Source organism: Pelophylax lessonae (assembly GCF_965119305.1).
Source record: "Pelophylax lessonae genome assembly, chromosome: 10".
Classification (NCBI taxonomy): domain Eukaryota; kingdom Metazoa; phylum Chordata; class Amphibia; order Anura; family Ranidae; genus Pelophylax; species Pelophylax lessonae.
The window spans coordinates 217,508,973-217,529,359 of NC_138777.1; the positions used below are offsets into that span (position 1 = coordinate 217,508,973).

Consider the following 20,387-nt stretch of genomic DNA (forward strand, 5'->3'; position numbering starts at 1 on the left):
CTACCCATCACCTGCCCACAATTGAATGGTATCACAATTGATGGGTTGCCAACCCCCAGATTAGGGTGTGCCCAGGCACACACCTATGAGCACTACTTATTCTGTGACAATACTACAATCACATTTGTAGCCAAGACAGCAAATTTATTCATAATTTATTGCGTTTAATCCACATACAAAATTAAAATATTAAATAGGACACTAAAAACTGGTCCGAACAACAACATTTTCATAGCAAGTAGAATATTCATGTAGCCTCTGTTCACATGTGGTCGTGGCTCAGGTCATTGGGTTGGATCCTTGCTGCTGTGTGTATGCTTTGGTGCACAAATTGGTCAGCCGACCCTGGAAAAAAAGAAATAAAATAAAAAGTCTGTATAAAAAAAATAAAAAAAAGTTCATACCATGCCCATTCAGTGTATGGTGTTAACCGGGCACAGAAAACAGTTTTACATAGGACCTGTTCACACCATACCTATGCAGTGGTATGAAAGAAGAAAAAAAACAAAACAAAACAAAAAAAAACACAGCCCTAACTTTTTAGACTCATTGACTGAGAAAAATACTGGAAATAAAAAAGGCAAATGGCACATTACAACACAGCTGCTAGTGTACATTTACGTAGGTGGTTAGGCTTACTACAAGAGTGTGAATATGTTGTACAGTGTCCGGTCTCAGCAGCTCCACATTCACAGACTCCAGATCATCATTTGCTGAAGACAGGGTCTAAAAAAGAAATTGAAGAGATTCACATGAAAATATGTTCCCATCATCACAGAGGCATGAATTGTCAGGCAACCTATAGCAAATTTTTATGCACAGAAAGTCATTTAAAGTGATAAACTTTCAAGTTTAAGCATTTTCAGCAGTTGTCACCAAGCATGCAGTTTTTTTTTACTTTTATAGTCTTTGCCCATGATCTAGTTGGTGCCATGACTGCTTGTAGGCCAGCAAGTGAGCTAGGTGGCTTGTCAAGTCCTCCATTTTTACCTCATAATTGGGTTCTTCTGGGCTTTGTTAGGCACTTTTACAGGGTACCTCTTTTGCATCTTTATCAATGCCCTGGGGGGTAATCTCAACCTTAAGGTGGGACTTCACTCTTAGAAATTAATGTACACTTGCACTGCAACTTTTCTCCAGTTAACTCTCAGGTCCCTGGGACAATGTACACCTTTATAAATTGCATTTTGGAGGAACATGCTGAGCCAATGCCCACATTCACCTTTCCAGCGTTTTCCAATACTATTCCCCAGTAGCGGATCGGGCCCTGCCAGACACTCTGCACATGCTCCAGAAGAAATTTGCGATGCTTGGCACCTTAATCCTGCGCTCAGAACCAAAGCTCTCAGACTACTTCTGTCACGGGACTCATACTTGGCGTCCCCAATGGCTAGACCTTGTTGAGCTCTACGACCGGGTTGGTCGACATAACACTGTAAACACAAAAGAAGGGTGCACCAGCCTAGCACATTATCCTCAGTAAGGCTATTTTATTTATAAAAGATGTCTACTCACAAACAGGTGATGTAAACCAGCATATCAGATCCAACTAACAACGTCCATGATATTGGTGTCCCCAGTCTTAGGCTGGCCATACACTATACAATTTTCTTGTTCAACTTTCCTTTAGATTTACCAAAACCATGTAATATAGGGTCAAACCTAAACACTTTCAATTTGTATGCAATCAGGCAGGCCCTTGCACTACATAGTTAAAGGTAACTCTAAAGGAAATTGAATAAGAAAATTGTATAGTGTATGGCCAGCCTTAGTCTTGGATATCGGCTAACGCGTTTCAAGGCGATGCCTCTTCCTCAGAGGCTCTGAGGAAGAGGCATCGCCTCGAAACGCGTTAGCCGATATCCAAGACTAAGACTGGGGACACCAATATCATGGACGTTGTTAGTTGGATCTGATATTTTGGTTTACATCACCTGTTTGTGAGTAGACATCTTTTATAAATAAAATAGCCTTACTGAGGATAATGTGCTAGGCTGGTGCACCCTTCTTTTGCGTTTGTGTTTACAGGCTCCACATGCGCATGTCATTTAACTCAGGACCTTCCGTATCTCTGTACTGGATGGGAACCTCTGCGGCCCAAATCCACTCCTGTTGCTCTAAGAAACAGTTAGTTGGCGGAATGAAGCCGACATCTCGTGCCAGAGGTCGTTCCACTTACAACTGGTACACTAATCTTTAGGCTGCTGAAACTTCCATTACGCTAGGTCAGTGGACTCGATACTGCGGCATAGGGGGCCGATGTGTCCCTTTGCTTGTTTTGACTTGGCTTCCTCCCACTGACCCCTGCAATGGGGCACCCTTCCTCCCACTGACCCCAGGACATTTTTTTTTTACTCCCAGTGCCCACAGTCCAGACCCATGAAAGTTTGGAGGACAGTAAACTGACCCATTGCTCTAGGTAACCACTAGTGTCTTCAGACTACTCCATGTAACCACTAGTGTCTTCACACTACTCCACACCTATGTCTTCATGCCGCTTTTTTACATTGCACCCCTTTCAGTTTAACTTGCGCGGATCTACTAGTGCAGATTTTAGGATCAATATTCACTGCCTATAGACCTCACCACCAAGTTTGGGGTTCCCAAACTTCCTGCAAACCAAACCCAGGCAGATTCCTACTCATCCCTACAAGACAGAGGAGGCTCATGGAACCATATAGTATTTAGACCAGGCCTCCAACACATCTGACATCTAAAGTGTCTTTCATTTTGGATGGCATGACCAGTTTGTTTTTTTCTGGGGGGGGGGGGGGGGGGAGAGAACCACCTTGTTACAGGTCAAGGACTGAAAGTGATGAAGTAGTAATTTGGCATTGAGAAGGTTAGTTCAGTGTGATAAACAGAATGGCTCCCTTTAAGTATGAAACCCTTACAATATAGGAGAAAAAAAAAAAAAAAGTGTAGCCTGCCCTTCCGTACAAAAACAAACATGCTTAAACTTGGTATAAAAAGTCCAGTTAGGATAAAGGAAAGTCCCTGATCACCATGATCTTCTAAAATCAAGTGTAAAGTGAGAATTTCTTTATGCTTCGAAAGTGCTTTTCCATGTGCCCAGGTGAAATTCACACTCACCAGATGGTTGCAGTCGACAGCAGCCAACAAGCCTTGTGTATTAAATCCAGTACAGGGAATTTCAGATCTTCTCCGTAGGAATCCAAACGGCAGACAGCTTATGGATGTCACCATTACACATTCTCATACACAATATGAGTAAACCAGAAACCCAGAGATAATTTCATAGTGTAATATAATTTAATAAAATTATTAAAAGATTTGCATTAACATTCGACAGGTGCCAGTGGGGCACCAACACAACCTGAGCTTCCTGAGGATACGCTGTGCACCAAATGCATTGAGACCGACCGGCATCATATCTGGTCCTTCACCCAATTTATATCTGGTCTCTTGGAGAAATAGCAGTATCCGAGCCGCTTGTGTTGGTGCCCCACTGGCACCTGCCAAATGTGAGTGCAATTAGATTTGTTCTTATTTTAATAGAAAATTCTACATAATGAACTTATATTTGCGTTTCCTGTTTACTCCTATTGAGTAAATGAGAACTCTATAATGGCGACAGCCATAAACTGGCTGGCATTTGCCTCTGCTAGAGACCAGTTTAAAATGAAATTACAAGACCAAATGCCTAGGTCTCCAGACGTGGCTAGTGACAAATGAAGCCCTCATCAATCCTAGAGCCTTATGCCTCGTATACACGCATCGATATTTGGCCGTGAATTTCCGGCCAACGTCCGATTTTCGGCTTGTTAGTATGATGCTTTCGACAACCGACTGACTTTTCGGGCCGAATAAAATCTGGTGTGCATGCTATAAAATTTTTGTTGGCCGTCAATACAACGGCCGATTTTCTGTCAGTCAGTACAGATTTCGGCAGACAAAAATCTGATGAGCAAGACTGGGCATGCTCAGAGAAGAAAAAAAACACACGGAAAGTAAACCAGCACATGACATCACTTCTGAAGTTGGTTTTTGTTGGCCGAGAAAATTCGTGTGCAGTCTAGAGCACATTTCAACCAACACAACAACACTGGACAAAAGACGGCCAATAATCGTTGCGTGTGTACGAGACATTAGCCTTATTCTAAATATTCCCAATCTGTGAAGCCAATACATTTTAGATGTGAAAAACAGACAAGTTCAGTTAGCCAACGGGTAAACCAATACAAAGATAGTAGGAGGTGGATATACAAAAAATGCATATACAATTACTAAAAGCTTCCTCAATAATTACATACATAATGGAGCAGAAAGCATAAAAGAAAAATACAAAAATTTGAGGGAACATTTGCAGCAGTTACCTGGCCATCTACTAGCGGTATATGAAGAAGTGGGACACCATCCAGGAACTGGTAATCACTCAGTGAAGAATGCTCCCTGTTTCGCGATGACCTGGTGCATCTGATACAGACAAGGGATGTTTAAAAAAAACTTGCGAAGTCTGCCTTTCCAGCAATGGTTCATGCTACACTCCTATTTAGGGTGTAATATGGTCAAAGACTACATTTCCCCCCCCCCCCCTTAAATAACTGTCAATTTCTTCTACCCGCTAGCTCCTCATCTGAACCATGTAGCTCTGCCTGCACAGCAATGTCATCCAATAAATATTTAAATTATTGCGCTACTCCCCAGGAGGATGGCCGTTCGGCCAACGCTTACCTTACCTCCATCCAACGCTAAAAACACATTGAAAAAAAAAAAAAAAACACACCACACAATTACAGATAATTTCAGTTTAACCACTTAAGCCCCGGAGGATTTTCCTGCTAAACGACCAGGGGGTATTTTGCGATTCGGCACTGCGTGACTTTAACAGACAATTGCGCGGTCGTGCGACGCTGTATCTAAACAAATTTGGCGTCCTCTCTTTCCCACAAACAGAGCTTTCTTTTGGTGGTATTTGATCACCCGTGCGATTTTTACTTTTTGCGCTATAAACAAAAAAAGTGTACATTTTGCAAAAATAACAATATTTTTCACATTTTTTTATATGAAATTCCCCCCCCAAAAAAAAGTAAAAATCAAAATTTTCAGCCAATTTGTTTTATGCTACCTATGTTTGGTAAAAAAAAAAAAAAAAAAAAAAAAAAAAAAAAAAATCGCAAAAAGCGTATTTTGATTGGTTTGCGCAAAAGTTATCGCGTTTACTAACAAAGGGAAAGATTTGTCGTTTTTGGTGTTTTTTTTTTTTAACGTGCAATGGCGGCGATCTGCGATTTTTTTTTGCGGTACTGCGACATTGGGGCGGACAGATCGGACCCTTGACTGACATTTTTGACACTTTTGGGGTTACCAGTGTCATTTCTACAGTAATCAGTGCTGTTACTGTAAAAATACACTGGTAGTGAAGGGGTTAACTTTATTTGGGAGGGAGGGGCTGTGTGTGTCCCTAGGGGCGTGCTTTCTACTGTGATTGGCTGTGGCTTGAGCTGTAAGGACACTGATCAACAGATCTACATACTAGATCCGAGTGATCAGTGTCTTTACAGCGAGGAGAATGACAGGCAGCTTGTTTACACAAGCTGCCTGACATTCTCCCTCTCCCCCGCCGATCGCCGAGTGACCGGGGTCACACGCGCGGGGGGGGGGGGTCCGGGAGCGCGCTCGCTCCCCAGAGCCTCACAGGCGAGCGACGTAGACCTACGTCACTCTGCCTGTGAGGGGCTGACTGCCGCAGTAAATATACTGTGAGCAGTCGGCAAGCGGTTAAGGATGAAGTGCCGTGTTTCAATGCGTACAAGAGTTAATATAAATAAAAAGGATTATATAGATTTACGCTTTGTACATATTATTGCACATTGAGATCTGTAATTTTGTTATGCAATTTGTCACTTTGTTTATAAAGTTGGATGGAGGTAAGTGTTGCCCAACGGTCATCCTCCTAGGGAGTAGCGCAGCACTCCAATTTGTTTTGCTGTAGTGTATCCTACCTTTGGGGTTTGCTACTACTGTCACATATGTATTATGGCACTTTTCCACGGCAAGTACCGGCTCGGCTCTACTCGGCCCGGTTTGCTTTTCCACTGCTGGTACCGCATGGTACGGTGTTGGAACGGTACAGTTTGCTTTTCCACTAAAGTAGTACTAAAGTTAAGTGGGTGGGATAACAACGATTCTCTGACCAATCAGTGGCTAGTAGTGACCGCATGCAAAGGATTGTGGGATATGGTACCTCTTGGAACCACAATCGAGGTGGTACCGTTTTTGAGAGCCGTACCGTTCGGTTCCATGCAGTGGAAAAGCGCCAACTAACCATTCCTACACCGTACCATGCGGTACCAGCATGGGGAAAAAGCACAAAAGCACAAAAGCGAGCCGAACCGTGGGGGGGGGGGGGGGGGGGACGCAGTTCTGGCACCTCCAGCACTGAATGCATGTAATAGTAAGGGGTGTGGGGGTGTGTTGGCGTGTCCCTTGATGCTGGCTGCTTGGGGATCTATTGTCCCTGGTAAGGATCTGTTATTGTGTGAGGGTCTATTGTTGTTGCTAGTGGATCTATTGTTGGAGGGGGGTCTTATGTTGTTGGTAGGCATCTCCTGTTGAGGTAGAGGTCTATTTTGTTGGCTGATCTATTGATACTGGTTGCTGGGGGAGCCGTTGTTGCTATTGAATGGGGTTCCAACATTGCTGGGGTGGATCTTTTGTTGCTGGGTGAGGTATTTTGTTGTGCGTGGGAGGTGGGTAGGGGGTGGAACCAAGGGACAGTGCTTAGAGGTGGGCAGTGGGTGGAGACAAGAGGTGACTCAGAAAGGGGGGGGGGGGGAGGGGTTCCTGCATCTATTCTCTGAGAAAAAAAAAAGCCCTGGTCATGTCAAATGTCATCCATTCAGGGATTTGTGATTGGAAGGAAAGTTTCAGAAGGACCAAGTTTGGTGACATCACTGTACTTGTAATCCATTGATAACTTCCTCCAGCCCCATAATGAATGGAGTAATGCAATGCTTAGGCAGTAAAGCAAAAAAAAAAAAAAAAAAAAAACTCAAACAAACCTATACAAGTGAATGAGTTTAGTAAAAAGTAGAATATTCTTTAGGCCCCTTCCCCATGCGGCAGACTCAACTAGGAGTAGCAATTGCTCAGCAGGGAAACCATCTACTAATCCCCACTGAGCCAGCAGATGGCTAGCCCTCGTCTGCTCTATTTATGCAAAGCGGATAGAGTCAGCCGTCCTCTATGGGCGGTCGGACATGCCGTCCTCTATGGGCGGTCGGACATAGCCGGACCGCCTGTTCATTTACACCCATCTATTACCCAATCTGCTAGATGGATGGGAACAGCCAAGTCAGTTTTAGCAGAAAGGATCGGCTGTAAGCATCGGCTGTAAGCAGGTGTAAACGGACATGTCCATTTACATTCGCCGCATCAGAGGAAAATGGACTGACGGGCGGACCAGAGTTATAATGGTGAACCATGAGAACTATAACTATTTTTCCATCTTTTCTTGCCCTCCACCAACGTCTACATAGGCCAAGCTTGGTACCTGGAAGTTTGAGATACCGTTCGACAGATTGAAGCTGAAGACAAAACCTTCCTGGGTGCTTTACCGAGCGGGGTGGCAGATATGGACCTAAAATTAAGTAAAAATGGTCATTCCACTGCATTCACAATTTAAAAACCTCAGAATCGAATCACAATTTTGTAACCCCCACCCCAAACACCAAAGATGCCAATTTAAAAAGAGCCCACATTCACCACCAGAAAAAAAATAAACTATAAAAATCTAATCTAATAACAATATACCCGATTACCAAAAGTATTGGACGCCTGCCTTTACACAAACTCTAATGGCATCCCAGTCTTTACTCGTAGGGTTCAATATAGCGTTGGCCCACCCTTTGCAGCTAATAATAGCTTTAATCCCCCCTCTACCAAATGATTTGGACCCATGCACAAAGCAAGGTCCTGACTTCAACCTGATAGAACACCTTTGGGATGAATTTGAGCAGAGACTGAACCAGGCCTCATCAGGGCCTGACCTCACAAATGAGTTTTGGAAGAATGGTCAAACATTCCCATAGACACTCCTAAACCTTGTGGACAGCCTTCCCAGAAGAGTTTAAGCTGTTATAGCTGCAGATGGTGGGCCAACTCAATATTGAACCCTATGGACTAAGACTGGGATGCCTTTAAAGGTTATGTGCGTCGAAAGGCAGGCATCCCAATACTTTTTGTAATATAGTGTATATACACCCCAACATAGCCTAGAAAGAGCAGATATCCCTGGGACTTCTTGAACCTCAAATTTAGTGACCATACTTCAAGCACAGTGCAGGAAATGCTCACTTAGGTGAATTGGCCAGAAGCTGGGGTCCAGTGCAAGAATTTGTATTTAATCTGAATTTATATTTTGCCAGACTCTCTACCTCACCAACTGCTCATTGTGCCACCCTTCTCTGCCAGTCCCTCCACTGGCTTGGGATTGCCCAACAAATTAAATTTACAATACCATCATGCAAAGCCATCCACAACTCTGCCCTCGGCTACATCACCAATCTGGTCTCCAAATATCACCGAGACCATCCTCTCGGCTCCTCCCAAGATGTCCTGCTCTCTAGCTCGCTTGTCCCCTCCTATGCTAGTCTCCATGACTTTCAGAGAGCCTCTCCCAACCCCAATCTGTCCAACCATCTTCGATGCTGGTCTAGCCAATTCCTGAAAAGTCATCTCTTCAGGGAAGCCCATCACACCAACAACTCAAATTTTAGTTCTTCCATCAGCTCATCCCCCACAGTTATTACCCATTAGATCGTAAGCCATTATGAGCAGGGCCCTGTTAACACTCTCTGTAACTATTATCTCCCTTCATATTATAAAGTGCTGCACAAACTGTTGATGCAACATAAAATTCTAAATAAATGCAGGGCTGCTAAATAGCTGCTTGGTAATTAATTTTTAGGGGCTTACTAAAGAACCACCTATTCCCTCCCCCAGTTCCTTGTACCCTCAACAAGCACACCCCCAAAAAAAAAAAAAAAAAAAAAAAAAAAAAAAAAAAAAGCTGGCTGCTGTACCCACCCCATTCTCATCTAGTAATACTGCAGTCCCCACCAACTTCGTTCTTACAAGAGATGCCATAGTCCCCACCTACCTCAGTGCTGAACACCGCTTGCTTTGTAAAGCCCTACCCATCTATGCGGGCTCTAGTCCCCTTCCTTCTCTGCAAATTCCAGCCCACCTTGCTTTAGGAGGACAGAACTGAACAGAGCTAGTAAGGTGTGCGTGCGTTCACGGGGGGGGGGGGGGGGGGGTAGGGGTGCATGCAGACCCATTAGGTTTTATGTAAAATATGGGTACAACATGAAACATGATCAGAAAGATCATGTACTTGAGGAAACTAACTCATTGCTGCAGCATTGTCACCTTCGATGAGTCTACAGAACACCTCCCAATCGCCACAGTATAGGGGGGTGAACACTGTTTTCTAACACTTGAGTGCACAGGAAGTTGCAGAATTCAGTGAATACATTTTCCCCTTCATTGATAAAGCCTTCATACACTTAAAAGCATTATATAGCTACCTTACTATGGTGGGCTTCTTGGAACCATCACCAACAAAAGATTTACTTTTGGTAATCTGGAAGGAGAAAAAAAAAAAAAAAAAAAAAGTAGTTAGTTCTACATTATTTCGGATTGTCTCTCTTTCTACCCATTTAAAAGACGCACCTTCTGGACAGTCCTACTCTTCTGGATGGTGGACATCACTTTAGAGTTGACAGGATCATGGTATTCTGTAGAGGTCGTCACCTTAACTACAAAAAGGCAAATGTCAAAATCCCAAATATAGCTTTTTTTCCCCAAATGAAAAGTGCTTTTGATAGCTTTACCCACTTCAACAGAAGTTGAAGTTTAGGGTGTTTGAAAACACAGGTGTGGGTTAGAACCTCAAATTTGTTTACTGGTGATCCACATTTCTCCTCAAATCTTATATCCTCAGAATTGTAGTGAAAGAGCCTTCCCCCATTTTAGAGATTTTTGAGAGTAAAGAGTGAATGGTTAATATATCCCAAGGTTAAAAACATTTTTAGACATGTGCAGAACTAAAAAATTGTTTATTCGAATTCAATTAAAATGTTCCGAATTCAATCCAATTAAAGTCAATTCGACTGAACTCAGAAAATTCAAATTCTGATTCTATTTGAATTTGGTAGATGGTTTTATTTTATTCTGTTTTTTCTCTATTCTAATTCAAATCTATTCTATTTGAAATCTGAATTTCAGAAGATTTTTTACATTTATTAATTTGGCCGAATTCAGAAAATGCGAATGGAGCTCAAAATGTATTCTATTCAAATTTTGGAAGATGGTTATATTCTATTTGAAAGCTGGTTACATTTTTTTTATTCCATTCTTTGAATTTTGAAAGATGGTTATATCCCATTTTATTCAATTGTTCCCCCCCCCCCCCCCCCAATTCAAATTTTAATGGAAATTTGAATTTCACAAGATGTTAAATCCCATTCATCTTCTATCCCACTTGGAAATTAGAATTCAAATTGTATTTTTTCCATGTAGGAGAGGAGTGCGAGAATTAACTTGGGCTTGAAGTGGTAAAAAAAAAAAAAAAAAAAAAAAAAAAAAGACAACCCACACTAAAGTCAACCCTTATTTTGTATAATGTGAAAGATGATTTTACGCTCACACTTACGAGCATTTTGAGTTTGAAGTGCCGGTAAACTACAGTGCTGAAAGGGATTTTTCTGCTTTCAAAAAAATGCCAATAACCTCAACTGCCAACAAACAAGTGTACATGTACTCATAAGATAACAGGAGAGTTCAGGGGTTGCTAAAAAAAAAAAAAAAAAAGTTCTGGTGAAGCCAAGGTCTCCTGTGTGTTGTGCATTACATAGAAACATAGAATGTGTCGGCAGATAAGAACCATTTGGCCCATCTAGTCTGCCCAATATATCTGAATCCTATGAATAGTCCCTGGCCCTATCTTATATGAAGGATAGCCTTATGCCTATCCCATGCATGCTTAAACTCCTTCACTGTATTTGCAGCTACCACTTCTGCAGGAAGGTTATTCCATGCATCCACTACTCTCTCAGTAAAGTAATACTTCCTCATATTACTTTTAAACCTTTGCCCCTCTAATTTAAAACTGTGTCCTCTTGTGGTAGTTTTTCTTCTTTTAAATATGCTCTCCTCCTTTACCGAGTTGATTCCCTTTATGTATTTAAAAGTTTCTATCATATCCCCTCTGTCTCTTCTTTCTTCCAAGCTATACATGTTAAGGTCCTTTAACCTTTCCTGGTAAGTTTTTTCCTGCAATCCATGTACTAGTTTAGTAGCTCTTCTCTGGACTCTCTCTAGAGTATCTATATCCTTCTGAAGATATGGCCTCCAGTACTGCGCACAATACTCCAAGTGAGGTCTCACCAGTGTTCTGTACAGCGGCATAAGCACTTCTCTCTTTCTACTGCTTATACCTCTCCCTATACATCCAAGCATTCTGCTGGCATTTCGTGCTGCTCTATTACATTGTCTTCCCACCTTTAAGTCTTCTGAAAGTGTTCTCCTACAGGAGCCCAGGTCTCGCATTCGCATTGTGCTATGCATAAAGTGTTCTTGTGAAAGAGCTACCCCCCCTACAGGTATTTCTCGGGCTTAAAGTCCTTACCAGCAAGCCCAGGAAAGAATCCAGCAGTTCTAGGAGGACCAGTGCGATGTCATGACGTCATTTTTGGTCTAAGGCGGAAGAACGTTTTTTTTTTTTTTATCATCTAATGCTTTCAAAAGGTTAGAGGTAAGATTTGGTTTCATCAAGACCCAAGTTCTCTGCATAAAGGGGACCTGTTATCCCTAATTTCTATCACAAGGGGGGTTTACATTATGATAGGAATAAATAATTTTTTTTATTTTTTTATTCCTATCATAATGTAAACACCCCTTGTGATAGAAATTAGGGATAACAGGTCCCCTTTATGCAGAGAACTTGGGTCTTGATGAAACCAAATCTTACCTCTAACCTTTTGAAAGCATTAGATGATAAAAAAAAAAAAAAAAAAAAAAAAATCATCGTAAACTGCTCCCCCTTCCCACAGGGCTCACACAGAAGCGAATGCATGTGCAGTCAGGCACACATGAGGTATCGCCGCAAACATAGTGAGCAATAATTCTAGCACTAGACCTCTAACTCTAAACTGGTAACCTGTTACAAAAAAAAAAAAAAATCTCCTTCAATGATGCTTTAAATTTTATTTTTTAGTATCGTAGTTGGTCATCATTCTGATCATGCGCAATTTTAAAGTGTGACATGTTAGGCATTTACTCAGCAAAACATCTTAAAACATAAGTTGGGATATAAATTATATATATTTTTGCATTAAAATTCAATTGAGAATTAGGATTTTAATCAAAAACAAATTTTGGGAAAAAATAAAATTATGTGCGTCCATGGGAACATGCCAGCCCCACAGCACCGCTCTGCTACATCCAAGAACGACCAGGAGGAGGAGAGATACTCAAACCTTGATTTTACCTCTTTTGCTGTTCTTTCTTACAAGTTTGGCTTCACGTAACTCTTCATCCAGACTATCCACCTGCAATAAAAGCAGTTTTTTTTTTTTTTTTTTAAATAAACTTGTGTATAATGAACAGTTACAAAAATTCAGTAACAGATTATAACTAAAAGACTGGTCTTAGTGGTAGAAAAACCACATATAGTAAGAACTGTTTGCAACAAATGAAGGGTTAACTGTTGAAACAAAGGGAACATGGATGATGGGACACAAAAAGCTCTAGAAAAAAAAAAAAAAAAAAAAAAACACTATTCCTTCCCTTTATGTAATTTATTAAAATATTGCCAGATTCCTAGAGAAAGGTCTATGGTGTTTAACCACTTGCTGACCGCCCCACGCAGATTTACTGCGGCAGGGCGGCTCAGCTGTGCATAATCACGTACATGAGTATGTGCACGCAGTCTCGAGGCGCACGCGGGCCATGCTCCCGCTGTAATTAGACACAGCGGGAGTCAGACCATTGGAGGAGGGGGGGTTTGATCGCCGCCAGCCTCCTGCGATCTTCAGAGAAACTGACAGGAGAGCCGTCTGCCTATGGAAAAGCAGGCGGCTCTTCTGTCACACAGGCAGTGAGATTGTGTGTCTCAGCTAAGCTAAAACACCGATCTGTGTGCCTTTCACAGAGCCCTCCCCCCCCCACAGTTAGCAAACACATTTAGGCTGACATTTAACCCCTTGATGACCCCCAGTATTAACCTCTGCCAGTGTCATTTATACAGGAAGGCCTCTTTCGCACGGCCGCTCAGTTTATTTCGTCCGCTGCAGCACTTTTATTTATTTTTTTTTCATGGATGACACTTGTGTCATCCGCTCCGTATGTCCGCATATCATCCCATCCGTTTGCGGATGATATGCGGACATAATGTTAGTCTATGGGATTGCGGATGTCAGCGGATGACACCGCTGACATCTGATTTTGCGTCCTTTCCGTTTTTTAAAACGGAAGAAAAATAGGGTTTTGTTCCGTTCCAAAAAAACGGAACAGAACTGAAAGGACGCAAATCAGATGTCAGCGGATGGTATTCCGCTGACATCCGCAATCCCATAGACATTCATTATGTCCGTATATATCACCAGCAAACGGATGGGGTGATTTACGGACATATGGAACGGCTGGTTGAAAGGGGCCTAATAGTGCATATTTTTTGCACTGATTACTGCAGTAATGTCACCGGCCCCCAAAAAGTGTCAAAAATGTCAGTTCAGTCCCGCAAAAAAATTGCCGATCGCCACCATTACTAGTAAACCAAAAAAGTTGAATGTATCCCATAGTTTGTAAACGCTAAAAAAAAAAAAAAAAAAAAAAAAAAAAAAAAAAAACACCACATCAATTGTATTTGGGCACAGCGTCGCACAACCACGCAATTGTTAAAGTAACAGTGCCGAATCGCAAAAAGTGGCCCAGACGTAAGACCGCAAAATCCTCTGGTGGTAAAGTGGTTAAATCCAGATTCCCACTGATAAGCAAAGCTTGCAATAGGCCAGTGTTTCTCAACTCCGGTCCTCAGGGCACACTAACACGCCAGATTTGCAAGAAAACTGAAATACATCCCAGGTGATATCATTTGCTGCTCAGTGATTGCAGTATTCTAGTCTGCATCTCCCCAAGGTAATACTCAAAATCTGGCCTGCCCCAAGGACCGGAGTTGAGAAACACTGCAATAGGCCATCATTTTTTGTTGGAATGGATACCTTGGCTTTGTTTTTTTTAAATCTTTGGTTTTAGATGGAAACACATACTATTAGACCCGGTTCACATTGCCACTACTTGTCAGAGGACTTGGTCGCCTGACAAGTCGTGCGCCATTCTGTGCAATGGAACCGTTCTAATCAGAGCGACTTAAGTCGCTCCGACTTAGAAAAAGGTTCCTGCACTACTTCGGGGCGACATCGGAGCGACTTGCTTTGACTTCTATTAGAGAAGTCGTTTGCAAGCCGCAATGAAGTCATGCGGCACGGGGCGGCTCAAAGTCGGGGAGAGACTGAGTCGCCCCAGTGTGAACCGGCTCCAAGTGTGGATCTGATGCTGTGTAAAGTGGGTGTGCTAATTTTTGGAACTACATAGCTAGCAATAAATAGGTCGTGGCCAAAAAAAAAAAAAATAAAATAGGTCGTGGCCTGAGGTGCAGTAAAAGCAGTTTAAAACATTTAATTTTACCCAAAAAGCACAAAGCCACCGTGTACGGCTCCCCCTACAGCCAGCAGGCCTCACCTTTGGCAATGCAGCCTCCTCCACTTTGTTTGCTCCCATCAGCTCTGGAATGAAGAATTAGTGACAATGTCTGAGGAGCGCTTTATATTAGGAAATGGAATTTGAAAATCTCCAAGCAGATAAAAAAAAAATTAATCTCTATGTACATTTGCAAGAGGTATTTGAATTTGACAGGATATCAGTCCTTGTGCAGTCCCTGTGTAGAAGAACCCAAGTCAGGAAGGGAGAGGCAGCATTCTGTAAGTAGCCATTAGCTGTCCTGAAGTGCAAGGAGCATGCACATAGGAGGAGAGAGCTTGGTGACTCAGTCAACTACTGCTTCTTTAACTGTCTGGTCAGTGGTCACATTGGGGATATTGTTCTAGACTTAGAACTGGTTCACACCACAAGAAACGCACTCCAGATCCGTCCCGAATGCATTTTTGCATGCGCATTTGATGAGTTTCCAGATGTTTTTTTTTTTTTTGATTCTCCTGTTATTTCAACTGTACTGGGGCCCAGTGCATTTTACGGTATTCCAGTACAGTAAGAGTGCAACATGTCAGGGCCAGTTTACACCACATAAATGCAGTCCAGATGCTTTTCTGCATGTGCGTTTTTGATACAATTTTGATTAGTTTCAGTGCGTTTTTAATGCAGTCCAGTGCATTCTTCCCCTGGACGTCAGTTTAATTTGGGTACAGCGTCGCACGACCGCATAATTGTCCGTTAAAGTCACGCAGTGCCAAATCGCAAAATAGGGCCTGGTCTTTGAGCAACCAAATCCTCTGGGGCTAAAGTGGTTAAAATGGGGGTCAGGTTTTTTAGTGTTGATTTACTAAATAATGGAGAAATAAATAATGGAGAAAATTTTTTTTTTAGAATGGGACACTTTCCTGTTAATAGGCGTTGTCTAGACTTGACTTACTGTTATAGTCTCCAACCTTCATCTGTCGGATGGACAGCGGCATCTTCAGGAGCTCCACCTCCAGGATCTGGTCAGGGAGAGCGCTAAGGACCTCCAGCTCCTTTTTCACCTCCTTAATGCGGTCTTTTTCTACCAGGAAGATAAACAGTTACAAGATCATTTACACTTGCATTTGAAATTGGGGGGAGGGTAAAGACAGGCAGTGAATCCACATTTTTACTGCCCCCCCCCCCCCCCCCCGTTTAAGCTGCAGAACCCGGGATGCACACATGCCAGAGCAAAAATGATCCCCCTTTAATGGATTTGGTATGGGGTATAAATGTGATCAAGGCCATAAATATATAGTCATAGCAGACCATGCAACCGCTACAGATAGCAATTGGATTTTGGATAGGATTCTCTCTACATTACCAAAAGTATTGGGACGCCTGCCTTTACACACACATGAACTTTAATGGCATCCCACAGGGGCGTAACAACAGGGGTTGCAATCGCAACCGGGCCCCATGCTCCAGGGGGCCTGTGCTGCTCCCCTGTACACCTGGATAGGAGGGGCGGCGGGGGCAGCATGTAGAGAAATCACTGTCCTCCTTTTTCCTCCTGTAGCTGCAGGCCCCAAGATGGAAGGAAAGGGGCCCACTGCAGAATTTGTGAAAGGGTCCCGCTGCGGGACTGTAATAAAGGGCCCCGCAACGTGAGTAAAGGACCCCAGGATCAGTGGGAAGAGCCCCCGTCTTGAATGGAAGGGCCCCCGGCCAGGGGTCCGAGGGGCCCTTCATGGTTTCTTGCACCGGGGCCCTGAAGGTTCTAGTTACGCCTCTGGTATCCCAGTCTTAGTCCGTAGGATTCAATATTGAGTTGGCCCATCCTTTGCAGCTATAACAGCTTCAACTCCACAAGGTTTAGGAGTGTCTATGAGAATGTTTGACCATTCTTCCAGAAGCACATTTGTGAGGTCAGGCACTGATGTTGGACGAGAAGGCCTGGCTCACAGTCTCTATTGTTCATCCCAAAGGGGGTTCTACTTGGTAGAGGTGAGGACTCGGTGCATGCAAATCAAGCTCCTCCACCCCAATCTTGGTCATCCATGACTTTATGAACTTGCTTTGTGCACTGGTCCAAATAAATTGGTGGATGATGGGGGGGGGGGGGGGGTTTCAGGGGTTGGCCCCTCAGTTACAGAGAAGGGAACCCTTTCAGGCATCAACATACCAAGACATTGTGAGCAATTTCATGCGCCCAACTTTGTGGGAACAGTTTGGTGATGACCCCTTCCTGTTCCGCAAGGTCAATAAAGACATGGATGAGCGAGTTTGGGGTGGAGGAACTTGACTAGCCTGACCGCAACCCGCTAGAACACCTTTGGGATGAATTAGAGTGCAGACTAAGCCAGGCCTTCTCGTCTAACATCACTGTCTGACCTCACCAATGCGCTTCTGGAAGAATGGTCAAACATTCCCATAGACACACTCCTAAACCTTGTGGACAGCCTTCCCAGAAGAGTTGAAGCTGTTATAGCTGCAGAGGGTGGGCCAACTCAATATTGAACCCTACGGACTAATTCCCCGTACACACGCATCGATTATTGGCCAGGAATTTTCGGCCAACGTCCGATCTGCCGATTTTCGGCTTGTTGGTATGATGCTTCCGACAACCGACTCCGACTTTTTTGGCCAAAAAAAAATCTGGTGTGCATGCTATAAAATTTTTGTTGGCCGTCAACACAACTGCCGATTTTCCGTCAGTCAGTACAGATTTCGCCAGACCAAAATCTGATGAGCAAGACTGGGCATGCTCAGAGAAGAAAAAAAACACACGGAAAGTAAACCATCACATGACATCACTTCTGAAGTTGGTTTTTGTTGGCCGAGAAAATTCGTGCGCAGTCTAGAGCACATTTCAACCAACAAAACACCACTCTGGACAAAAGTCGGACGATCGGTCGGCCGATAAGCGTTGCGTGTGTACGAGGCTTTATAGACTGGGATGTCATTAAAGTGCATGTAAAGGCAGGTGTCCCAATACTTTTGAATATTATATATATATATATATATATATATATATATATATATATATATATATATATATATATATATATATATATATATATATATATATATATATATATATATATATACACATATATATATACACATACACACACACACACACATATACATATACATATACACACACACACACACACACACACACATCTATATCTATTTTAGACCTTTATCCAATTGCTACAAGAGTAATTTTATACCAAAGAACAGTAAACTTAGAGAGAAAGAGGTCTGGGGTGTCCAATGGTTTTGCTAGGAGGGCCATTTGCATTTGGTTACAGCTCTGTATGTGACCATCACACAATAAGCATAGATGTGACTAAGGACATAACCATTGCCATAGCCAAGTTTTTAAACACTACGGGGCCCCAAAGCTGTAAAGCCAAAAACATGTACAACAAAGGTTGGAAAGACAAGGTTTGGGGGGGGGGGGGGCTTCAATGGTTTTGCTACGGGGCCCAATCATCTGAAGCTACAGCTCTAGATATGACCAAAGCCAAAACTATAGCCATTGCAAACCATACAACTGCTGCTATGTGGCCCAAACCATAGCTAACTTTTTAAACACTATGGGGCCCCAACGCTGTAAAGCCAAAAACATGTACAACAAAGGTTGGAAAGACAAGGTTGGGGGGGGGGGGGGGCTTCAATGGTTTTGCTATGGGGCCCAATCATCTGAAGTTACAGCTCTAGATGTGACCAAAGCCAACACTATAGCCATTGCAAACCATGCAACTGCTATAAGGCCCAAACTGGGGGGGGGCACTTTAATAATTTTGCTATGGGGCTCCATCACTCACAGCATGGTTTGCAGAGTATTACCACTGCAAATGGAATTGGTTTGCTAGACTCACTTTGCTGAATAAAGTCCATCATGAAGAGGCGAATCTTCTCATTCTTCTGCTCTTGCAGGGGGTCCACCATCCCCAAACCAGAATCTCCGCTGCCCTTAGCTCTGCCCGCATGCTTCCTGGTCCTTTTTGCAGCCATTGTCCTAAATAAATCTCTTTAAAGACCACAAACTGAGCCAAGCCCGGTTGTAACCAAAGTAAGAGCTCTGAATTCCCTGTGTGCACCTAGGATGGTGATATAGGTGTGGTCCAAAGAGTAGTCACCTGCTTTCTATCACAAGAGGGTGGAGCTATGTTCCCCAGGAAGGGATGGGCCTGCGGAGGGGGGGGCGTGGTCTTTATTCCACACCTGTAATGTGATGAGTGTGCCTAGCACAGTTTTGTGTTGGGGCTCAGTCACATGACAACGCACAGAAAACGCAGGCACAGTGACATGCGGTTTTGTTAGGGTTGGGTCACACTGCCTGACGGCTGTCAGTTGTTCCCTGCAGTGAGCTGTGGTGTCATCACTTTGCACTGTTTACTTTTTTTTTGTTTTTAACTTTATTAGAAGTACACAAAGTGACGCTTCATTTATGTCTCTGCACAAAAGCATGCCGCATTGCATTACAGTGCAGGGCTATCCAGTGCACTGGAAAAATGTAGCATGCAGTGTGAATGGGGGCATAGAAAAGAGTTATATTTTAGGTGCCCGTGCGGTGACTGGCGTTTATCCAGTGACGAAAAAGAGCAGTCACTGCACATAGTGCCCTGAAAGCATTGCAGTGGTCTCCAAACTGCAGCCCGGGGGCCAGATGCAAGTCTTTGCTTGATTTTATCCAGCCGATGGAGTACTATTTCATCCACTGATACCAACAATGGGGCATAACTCCCCCCATTTATGCCAATGAAGGGGTCCAATTTTTTCTAATGACACCAACGATGGGGTACAATTTCTCCCAATGACACCAATGATGGGGTACAATTCCTCCCAATGACATTAAGGATGGGGTACAATTCCTCCTAGTGTCACCAACAATGATGGGGTACAATTCCTCCCAGTGACCCCAATGACGGGGTACAATTCCTCCCAATGACATTAAGGATGGGGTACAATTCCTCCCAGTGTCACCAATAATGATGGGGTACAATTCCTCCCAGTGACACCAATAATGGGGTAAAATTCCTCCCAGTGACACCAGCGATGGGGTAAAATTCCTCCCAGTGACACCTACGATGGGGTACAATTCCTCCCAATGACACCAGTGATGGGGTACAATTCCTCCCAATGACACCAGTGATGGGGTACAATTCCTCCCAATGACACCAGTGATGGGGTACAATTCCTCCCAGTGACACCAGCGATGGGGTAAAATTCCTCCCAGTGACACCAACGATGGGGTACAATTCCTCCCAATGACACCAGTGATGGGGTACAATTCCTCCCAATGACACCAGTGATGGGGTACAATTCCTCCCAATGACACCAGTGATGGGGTACAATTCCTCCCAATGACACCAGTGATGGGGTACAATTCCTCCCAATGACACCAGTGATGGAGTACAATTCCTCCCAATGACACCAGTGATGGAGTACAATTCCTCCCAATGACACCAGTGATGAAGTACAATTCCTCCCAATGACACTAGCGATGGGGTACAATTCCTCTGAATGACACCAACGATAGGGTACAATTCCTCTCAATGACAATAATGATGGGGTGCAATTCCTCCCAAATGACACCAACGATGGGGTACAACTCCTCCCAATGAAACCAATGATGGGGTACAATTCCTCCAAGTGACACCAATGGG

At 43.4% G+C, this 20,387-nt stretch overlaps 1 protein-coding gene across 1 annotated transcript; it reads right to left on the reverse strand.

Moving 5' to 3' along the window:
* Nucleotides 1-265: 265 nt before the first annotated feature.
* LOC309565160 (borealin-2-like) lies at nucleotides 266-18,734 on the reverse strand. Its single transcript, XM_082269951.1, has 10 exons — nucleotides 18,597-18,734; nucleotides 15,677-15,805; nucleotides 14,770-14,813; nucleotides 12,518-12,578; nucleotides 9,700-9,785; nucleotides 9,555-9,610; nucleotides 7,517-7,603; nucleotides 4,338-4,437; nucleotides 640-726; nucleotides 266-345 (listed from the first exon to the last, which is right to left on the reverse strand). Exons 1-10 carry the CDS (start codon nucleotides 18,730-18,732, stop codon nucleotides 280-282), a joined length of 852 nt encoding a protein of 283 aa, XP_082126077.1. The 5' UTR covers nucleotides 18,733-18,734; the 3' UTR covers nucleotides 266-279.
* Nucleotides 18,735-20,387: the final 1,653 nt, after the last annotated feature.